Below are 9,571 nucleotides of genomic sequence, written 5' to 3'. Positions count from 1 at the left end.
CTCAAAGACTGCACATGTCTCTGAAACAAGGAATATGGCCCTACAACGGGGCCTTTTCTGGGAAGATATAGGGTGATTAGGGGGCTTGCAGCTCTTGGCGAAACAGCAGTGCTCCCAGTGAGCAGCATCAACCCGTTCTTCTCTTCCATCACACACGTGTACACGAAAGGGTGTTTTCCTAGTGAGGTGCCAGTGGCACATGCCTGTAATCCTAACTACTTAGGAGGTTGAGATCTAAAGATCCTTCAAAGCCAGCCTGGGTAGGAAAATCTGTGAGAAGTATCTCCAACTAACCACAAAAAAAAAAAAGCCAGAAGTGCAACTGTGGCTTAAGTGGTAGAGCACCAGCCTTGAGCAAAAAAGCCTAAGGGGCGGATGGTGCCTTGACCCTGAGTTCAAGCCCCAGAACCAGTGCGTGTGTGTGTGCGTGTGCACGCGCGCGCACACACACACACACACAATCAATGGGTCCTTTCCCGTTTTCTCCCTTCTCTCACTTTGCTGGGCCACACCTGGCTTAGCACTGGCTTAGTGGTGATCAGTAGTCTCTTCGGAACTTGGCACTAATCCTTATTTCCTGGCTTCAGCATGCTGAACTCTGCAGTTAACACCTTGGGCTTGTGAGTGGGCTGGGGGTTGGGAGAGGATTGGAATGTTAAAAATAAATTTATGTCTAAGTATAGTGGCACACACCTGTAATCCCAGCTGCTGAGGAGACAGAGGTTCAAGGCTGCCTTGACAAAAGCTTGAGAGCTTATCCAAACAACAAAGAGCAAAAGGTTTGGGAGAGTGGCTCAGCTGGGAAAGGGCTCACCCAGCAAGCCAATGGGAGGCCCTGAGTTCCAACCCTAGTACTTACTGCCTGGACAAATAATGCTTTAACTTGCCTGCCCTTCCTACCTCGGTATCTGGCTACTAGTCAAGACCAGTAACTTTGCTTATTCTGCACAAACCCTTTTGCACTGACGGGCTAACAGTGCTTAGCTTTTCCCCCTAGCTCCTTTGACTTCCCTGGGTTTGGGGAGTCCACGTTTCCCCGTTTCGTGGCAGGGCATCCCAGGTTGTTCAGCCTGCCGGTCTCTTTCACCATTTTTGCTTTGCCTGATTTCTGCATGGGCCTGTCCTACCACAGGACTAGGATGCGGGGCTGGGGTTGGAGGGGGAGTTCCTGTTCCTCTTCCATCCCGAAGATGAGTCTAGGCCACCATCTGGGTCTCTCTGGGGGAAGACAATGTCTATTCCTGCCATCGCGATGTCTGGAGCAGGATTTTAGGTTTCTGGCCTCTTGCTCCACAGCACCTTCTCCCCACCCCTCCAAGGCTTTGACCTCAAATCCAGGTCTTTCCTGCTCTTCTTCCTTACTTGAAGGCATTCCCTGGAGGGAAGGGCCAGCCTAGAGGATGTCCTTAGCCCCACCTCTGCCTAGCTGAAGCTCCGTGAATGCTGAGTAGCTGATGGCTTCATTCTCTACGCTCCCTTCAGCTCGGCAGAGCCCCAGCCAGGTGCTCCGCAGGGCAGGAGCACGTGAGCAGCTCTGGGGCTAGAAGCCGGTTCTCCCACATTCCAGGGTGAATGACTACCTAGAGGGTGTGCCTGCCCCAGGCTCCTTGGGCTGGGGAAAATCCTACCCAGAGCCCCCCAGGCTGCCCTGCAGCCTCGGGCCCTGGGAGGGGACCCTGATAAGATTCACCCTCTTCCTGAGGTACCAGCGGTTTTAGAGACAAGGGAGATGGGACATTCCCTCTGAGGGGACCTTGGTAGTCCTTAGGCTACTGAGTCAAGAGGGGTACCTGGAGGTGGGGGTCACCTATTGTTAACCCTAGAATCACCTGGGGATTGTGTCCATATGAATGGGATGAGAGGGGGTAGAAGGACAAAAGCTGGGAGCTTGGGCCTGGGGTGGGTCTTCATCGCTGCATAAACAAACACCAAACCAACTGGACCTAGAAGAGACCTCAGGGATTATTAGATCACGGCAACCTTGTGGGGTAGTTAGTTTGGTTGGTTTTGAGGCAGAGGTTTGGGATTTTGAGGCAGGCTCCGTGTGGCTGAACGGCCCGGAGTAACCTCAGATGTGCAATCCTCCTGCCTCAGCCTCCAGTTTCTGGGATTATAGGAATGAACCATGCTCAGCACTTCTTGGCTACAGGATCATGTGACTTGCCTGAGATCATGTGTGTGGTCAGTAAAATGCTAATCTCCCACCTCCTCCTCAACACCCTATTTCTCCAGGATATCCGTGAGAACCCATCCCTATGATGAACCTATAGAGATCCTATAGAGAACCAGAAGAGACCAGGGTTCTGGGCCTTGTGGAATGGGAGGGAAGGCAACCAGAGATCCAGGTACAGATGAAGAGCCTTCCTTAACTTTACCACTTACCAATCCACAAAGCACAACTCTACACTACTCACTAGCTTTCCATTTTTCTCCCTTTTTTTTTTCTATATGAGGTAAACTAGTACGTTATACATTCTTTGATGACTGGTCACTAGAGGGCAGCAGTGAGACACTGGCGAACTGGCCGAGAGAACTGGAAATGAGGTGGGGAAACCCAAGGGAAGAGTGAGTGAATGTCTCCGCAGATTCCCACACCCCCAGCAGCCCCTAGACAGGGAGGGCTCCTCTGTCGGCATGGGAGGAAAAGCATTCACGTAGGGTCACCTCTTTTCCTGAGTGGCGGCAGCAACCTTGAGGCTTGGATGGGGTCCAGGTGGCCAAAGTGGTAAGATCTTGCCAGTAAAGTGGATAGAAAGCAAATGAGCTCTGTGACTGGGGAGTTGGATCCAGGGTTAGGCTGATGGATGCAGCCCTATGTCCAGCAAGCCAAAAACACTGCCTGAGGAGGAGGCTTGTATCTTTCAGCCTACCCTCCAACTCCTGGGTGGTGGTGGAGAAAATTGCTAGCCCTCAGTATACTCTCTTCCTGGGTAACTTCGGTCCTCAGATCTATAGGCAGTTAAGGATAGCAGCCTTTCTGACCCAGTTCAGCCACTTGCCCTTTCTCCTCCCTAGCCCATCCCTGGCCTGGCCTCCGGAAAGAATTTTCTGAGCCAGAGGGTGGCTGAAAGCAAGGGTGCCCACCCCAGCAACGTTCCCGCCACCTGCCCAGTCCAGCGCCCTGAGCCCAACCCCAGAGTCTGACAATCATTAAACCAGCAGGGCCTGATTTCTCAGCACCGCCTTGCTAGGATCTGGGCCAAGTGGCACACAATATGCAAATCACCTGGGGCCTGGAGCCCAGTCTGAAGGCCAGGAAATCCCCTCCATCCAATGAGCCACCAGCTCAGGTTACCACCGAGACTCACCCTCAAGGTCTGGGCTCTGGGAGGAGCTCCGCCCGGCTCTATTTAGGACGGGTGGGGGGAGCTCGGTGGCCAGACTCCTCACAGCTACCTGGCGGTGCACTCCGCCTCCTGGATTTCTTTCCCACCTGGGGCCTTGGAAGCCTAGCAGCCTACCTGCGGCGTCCGTACCAGACTCGGTAGGACTCCTTCCTGTCACGTTTACTGGTCTTGGGAAACTGGCCAGGGCTCTGTTGGATTCACAGTTCTGGACCTTCCCACTCCTAGAGGGACTGCAGGACCGTGGAGGTGTCCTGAGGGTCGAGGAGCAGCACGGGACAGGGTGGCCACTGAGGATCCCGTGATCTGAGGAGGGAGGCCAGAAGGAGAATCTAGTGGCCTCCCCTCTCCCGGACTTCCAGGGCTCTCCCTCCCCCCGTTTTTTCCCTTTGTTTGACCATGTTGCCTCGTTGGCCTCACTGGGCTCAAGCGATCCGTCCCTCTCAGCCGCCCAAGTAACTGGGACTTCGGGTGTTACCTCTGCATCGGGCTCTTGGGGACCTCTCATAAAAAGAGGGTGCCTGCAGGGACGTCAACTTCCTGACCCTTGGGGGCTATTCTTACCCTGGACAGAGCCGTGGGGAGAATCCGGGTGCCTTCACCCAATGGTGTCCCCTCTCCCCAGGGAGCCTCATGGCTGCAACCTGTGAGATTAGCAACGTTTTCAGCAACTACTTCAGTGCCATGTATAGCTCTGAGGACCCCACGCTGGCTTCTGTTCCCTCTGCCGCCACCACCTTTGGAGCCGACGACTTGGTGGTGACCCTGAGCAACCCCCCGATGTCCCTGGAAGGTATGGGAGGGTGAAGAGGGATAAAACGGGATAAATGGGGGGATTGGTACAAAGGAGAGTCTCAGAGAATTCCTGGGCTCGGGGCAGAGGAGACTTTGTTCATTCTCAGCAGCCAGGGTGTTGGGAATATCGTCTCTAGACTCTGCTGCTGGGTTGGGGGTCTCTAAGGTGTGAGGGGGGCTCTGGAGATGGGATCTGCGCTGATCTCCCCTGTACTCTCCTCAGAGAAGGCCAGCTGGTCCGGGGAACAGCCGCAATTCTGGTCGAAGGCCCAGGTTCTGGACTGGATCAGCTACCAAGTGGAAAAGAACAAGTACGATGCCAGTTCCATCGACTTCTCGCGCTGCGACATGGACGGGGCCACGCTCTGCAACTGCGCACTCGAGGAGCTGCGGCTGGTCTTCGGGCCTCTGGGGGACCAACTCCACGCCCAGCTACGGGATCTCAGTAAGTTTAAGACCCAGCGTCACGATTGGGGGGCAGGGGACCAGGGGAGCGGAGGGCTGGGCCAAAGATAGAAGCCTTGACCCTCGTTCCTGCTGCCCAGCTTCCAGCTCTTCTGATGAGCTCAGCTGGATCATCGAGCTGCTGGAGAAGGACGGCATGGCCTTCCAGGAGGCCCTGGGGGACCCAGGCTCCTTTGGTGAGAACCCCCGTTTTCTCCCTCCTTCCCAGGCCTGTCCTGTCCTGTCCCATTCCTGGTCTTTCCCAGAGGACTGGCGATGACCTCTCCTCAGACTTCTTCCTCTCCCAACTGAGAAAGATCCAGACCGTCCTAGGTAGCCTTACCGGCTGTTACCTGCCCTAGCCAGTCCCCCTGAGCCTCTCTGAGTTCCGGTCTCCTCTCCCCAGACCAGGGAAGCCCTTTTACCCAGGAACTGCTGGACGATGGCCGCCAGGCCAGCCCCTACTACGGCAGCAGCTACAGCGTGAGCGCCCTCTCCCCTGGCAGTTCCGACATCTCCACGGCAGGTGAGGGGCTGCTCCGGCTCTGGGCCTTCTAACATGGAGGCCCGTCCTAAGAGCCTGGGGCCTTGTGTGAGTGGTGGATGGGCTGGTCCAGATCATTATTCTGACCTATCTCCCCCCCTCCTCCCGCTCCCACCCCAGGGACCACCACTTCCCAGAGCCCCCACTCCTCAGACTCCGGTGGAAGTGACGTGGACTTGGACACCACTGACAGCAAAACCTTCCCCAGAAGTGAGTGGGGAACAGTGGGGAGTCCCAGCCCTTCCTGCCGGCCTGCTGTGCCCTGTGGGGCTTTCTGTAGGGGGTCAGGTCTCCCACTGACCCTCCCCTTCCCGATACCCTCATAGATGGCTTTCCTGACTACAAGAAGGGGGAACCCAAGCACGGGAAGCGGAAACGAGGTCGGCCCCGAAAGCTGAGCAAAGAGTACTGGGAGTGCCTGGAGGGCAAGAAGAGCAAGCACGGTGAGCCTCGACCCCTCTGGGAGGAGCGACTCCTGGGGAACCCTGTATTCCTTGTCCAGTGTCCCCTGTCTTCTCTTCCCCCTTCCTTTTGTCTCTTGCTTCCTTGCTCCCAACACAGTGGGAGGGCTCAGTCATCACCTCGTTGAAGAGGCTGGCTTGGTAGTCCTGGAGAGGAGGGGAAACTGAGGATCCTCGAGGGAGGCCCATGGCACGAGTCCGGGCTTCCTGCTCACCTACTCTAGTTCTCTCTGTACTGGCCACTGCCCTGCCTGTTGGGTTGGAATGTGCCAGTGGTGCGCAGAGGCAGCTGGTGGGTGTTTCTGTGAAAGACCTAGGTAGGCTGAGAGTCCACACCCCAGCCTTCAGGGGGTGGGAAGGGGACCTCAGGCACGGTGTGATCCAGCTGCTCCGAACTCCGGTTTGGATGCCCCTAGGGCTTCCTCGCCTTTCTTCCTCTTATACACACCAGCGTGCACGTATACACTCCCGGCCTGATTTTCTTTGTCCTGGGGGTTTTCTTGTCAGAAAGCTGTTCCCTTGCCCTCGATGCTGGGACCCGTTCTCTGGCCCCATACTTGCCAACTTGTCACCCGTCTGTCAGTGTGCTCTCTCTTTTTTTTTCCTGTGGCCCCCACCCATCTGTGAGTCCCACTGGCCGTGATGTGTCGCAGTCACTGTCCACGCCAGCCAGACATTTGGTCAGTGTCAAAAGTGAGACGGCTGTGCTCTGTAAGATACGTCCGGTCTCCCAGAGAACCTCAGCTAAGGGCAAGGAGCAGGAAAGCGGGCCACAAGGTCATTTCAAGGGCTTCTGTCTAGAAGGACTCATTCCCCAGCGTGCGCTGGGACTGGCCTGAGTGAGGGGGACGCCTTGATTCTAACTGAGCGAATCTGGCCTTGTAGCCCCCAGAGGCACCCACCTGTGGGAGTTCATCCGGGACATCCTTATCCACCCTGAACTCAACGAAGGCCTCATGAAATGGGAGAATCGGCACGAGGGCGTCTTCAAGTTCCTGCGCTCCGAGGCCGTGGCCCAGCTGTGGGGCCAAAAGAAAAAGAACAGCAATATGACCTACGAGAAGCTGAGCCGGGCCATGAGGTGAGCTGGCGACCTGGGCCCTTGTTCAGAGATGGACATGGAAGGAACGGTTGATCTGGCCCAGATCGCTAGTGTTGTTCTGATCACCGCTGGGCATCATGGGATGAGTGTGAGGCTCCTAGGGCTCGGGCCAAGGTTAGCCTACGGGGAGGATCAAGTGTTTAGCCGGGCATGTCGGGAGCACAGCCAGTGTCGGCTCGCAGCAACATTTCGTTGGGTTATCTACAAGACTGGATCTAAGAGAGACACTCGGGAAATGTAGAAAGAGCTTTGGCCGTGCTGACACCATGGCCTGGTTTCTGCTTGCTTGTCTCAGGGCTCCGTTTCCTCCTGTGTGCCACAAATGCAGATTAAGTTCATCTCTAAGGTCCCCTCCAGCTCCCCATTCATGTGTTTTTTATGAAAAACCCCAGGACATGGCCACACACACACACACACCACACACACCACACATACACACACCACAGAACAACCAGGTGCAGAGGCAGGTGTTGTGCCCCACGTTATTAACCAGGGAGACAACAGCAAACAGGTAGAGGAAGGAGAGAATTCTGAACAGTGTGGGTCAGGTTCAGCTTGCTTTGGCAGAAACTAGAGGGGACAGGTCCGCGGAGGCCTTTTCCTGGCAGTGCCCAGCATAATCTCCTTCCAGGATGTTCTGACCGCCTTCTCCCCCACCCAGGTACTACTACAAACGAGAGATCCTGGAGCGAGTGGACGGCCGGAGGCTTGTCTACAAGTTTGGCAAGAACTCCAGTGGCTGGAAGGAAGAGGAGCTGGTGGAGAGTCGGAACTGAGGGTCAGATGTGGACCTGGGACTTGACGCACAGACTTGGACTGCAGGCCTGCAGCCCTGCTGGCCCCTCGTGCGGACAGGCGTGCGCCCTGCCGGGCTGTGGAGAGAAGCTCAAACGTCGGCAGCAGGTGTGCTGAAGGAGAGGCCGCAGCCTCTCTTCCCTGCCCTCGTTGTGGAATTACAAGCCCTGGGGTTTGAAGCCACTTGTGCACTGACTGCGGCTACGAGCCTGGCTCTTTGAAGTCCCAACACTGGCTACGTCTGCAGATGCCTGGACACAGCCAAGGAGGCTGGGGGAGGCCTCAGGAGGGAGCATCGGGACCAGAGGGGACAGGGTGGTGTCCTCCAGCACCACCTTTCTGGACCTTTCATCTCCCTGCTTAGTACTAGGGCTCGCCGGGTGGGGGTCCCCTAATTTATGTGCTATAAATATGTCAGATGTACATAGAGATCTATTTTTTCTAAAGCATTCCCCGCCCCCCTTCTTGTTTCCATGGAGCCCCAGTAATCAGACTGACTGTTCTAGCCCCACTACGGGGCCAGCAGGAGGTAGGGTGAAGCCCGCCCACCAGGATAGGGGTTCTTGGATCCTTTCTCCTGTGAATGGAGAAAGTTTATTGGAAACCTCCAATAAACTACTTTCTGGGCTTTTTCTATCCTTTGTCTCAGCTATCTGTGTACTGATCTGTGGGGCTCTAGGTTGGGTAAGGCATGGTGTTGGGAGGGGACAGGAAGCAGGGGAATGCGCCAAGCTGAGGTGGGTAGGCAGAGGCAGATGGCAGCTGGGTATGGATTGCTGCAGCCGGAGGGTCGGGCTCATGGGCTGGGGGTGGGGGCTGGGCTGGAAGGGGAGATCACTCACACCCCAAGGAACTAGCAGGCTGAGGGCCAGAGCTTGGACCTGCGGTTCTCCAAGTTCAACTTGATGGAATACTAGAATGCTTGCATTCATGTTGGCTGTGTGCTGAATATCTGCAATACACATTCTAGCTTTGGTGTCTGACATAAGATCAGAGTTAAGATCTTGAAGAAGGGGTTGGGGATGTTGGCTTAGTGGTAGAGTGCTTGCCTAGTGTGCATGAAGCTCTGGGTTCCATTCCTCTCTACCACCTACACAGAAAAAATGGAAGGAGCGCTGTGGCTCAAGTGGTAGCGTGCTAGCCTTGAACAAAGAAGCTCAGGGACAGTGCTAAGGCCTTGAGTTCCAGCCCCAGGACTGGCCAAAAAATAAGTCTTGAAGTGGAGATGAGCACTTGATGGGGAAAAAAATGGTGGAAGGATTGATACTTGGCAACAGCCAGGCTCTCTGTTTTACCTCAGTTTGTCCTCCCTAGAAGAGAGAAGTTTCATTCCCACTTTACAGAAGCAGAGTGGTTTGGTAGGTTCTGTCCTTTAATCTATTAGCCTATTCCTGGGAAGGGCTCTAATTTAACCTAACTTAGTTTTTAGATACTCCTGGGATTTGAACTTGGTGCCTTCTGCTTGCTAGGCGGGCACTCTACCACTGAACCACATCCCCAGACCTTGTTTACACTGGTTGTTTTCTAGGTAAGGTCTTGTTCCCTACCTGGGCCTGGCCTCCATCAGCTTATTTTAAGCTTCCAGCAGTAGCTGGGATAACAGCTGTGGGCCACCTGTGTCCAGCTCTTGTTTGAGAAGGACTCTTGTAGACCAGGCTGGCCTCAAACCACAAACCTCCTGAGTTTAGCTTCCTAAGAAGCCTGGATTACAGGCGGCACTGGCTCCTGACTGACCTCACTTAATTTCTGACTGAATTCTCCTTCAGCAGATTCCAGAATCAATTTTCTGTGTTTCTACAGTGATGACATGTCTGGTTCTAAAGAGGACATTTCACTGACAGAGTCGTCTGGAGGGTTACTTGCAAAGAACAACGTTGAAGTTGAAAGTGCTTCAGCTGGGCTGGGAAGGTGGCTGAGTGGTAGAGTGTTTGCTTAGCATGCATGAAGCCCTGGGTTCAATTCCTCAGTATCACATAAAAAGAAAAAGCCAGAACTGGTGCTGTGGCTCAAATGGTAGAGTGCTAGCCTTGAGCAAAAAAGAAGCTTCAGGAACAGTGCCCAGGCCCTGAGTTCAAGCCTCATGACT

General features: G+C 54.9%; 1 protein-coding gene across 2 annotated transcripts; it reads left to right on the top strand.

The window, feature by feature from the left end:
- The first annotated feature begins 3,354 nt into the window (after window positions 1-3,354).
- Window positions 3,355-7,582, top strand: Elf3 (E74 like ETS transcription factor 3). 2 transcript variants are annotated; one of them, XM_042701275.1, is made up of 9 exons: window positions 3,355-3,484; window positions 3,970-4,137; window positions 4,363-4,584; window positions 4,685-4,780; window positions 4,990-5,109; window positions 5,248-5,337; window positions 5,454-5,570; window positions 6,474-6,669; window positions 7,352-7,582. In XM_042701275.1, exons 2-9 carry the CDS (start codon window positions 3,978-3,980, stop codon window positions 7,464-7,466), a joined length of 1,116 nt encoding a protein of 371 aa, XP_042557209.1. In that variant the 5' UTR covers window positions 3,355-3,484; window positions 3,970-3,977; the 3' UTR covers window positions 7,467-7,582. The 2 variants fall into 2 exon arrangements, with proteins under 2 accessions (XP_042557209.1, XP_042557210.1); XM_042701276.1 differs by lacking the exon at window positions 3,355-3,484 and having other exon boundaries at window positions 3,876-4,137.
- Window positions 7,583-9,571: the final 1,989 nt, after the last annotated feature.

The sequence above is a fragment of the Dipodomys spectabilis genome, unplaced genomic scaffold (assembly GCF_019054845.1).
Source record: "Dipodomys spectabilis isolate Male_0828 unplaced genomic scaffold, ASM1905484v1 ptg000288l, whole genome shotgun sequence".
NCBI lineage: Eukaryota > Metazoa > Chordata > Mammalia > Rodentia > Heteromyidae > Dipodomys > Dipodomys spectabilis.
This window is presented reverse-complemented; position numbering and strand designations above follow the sequence as displayed.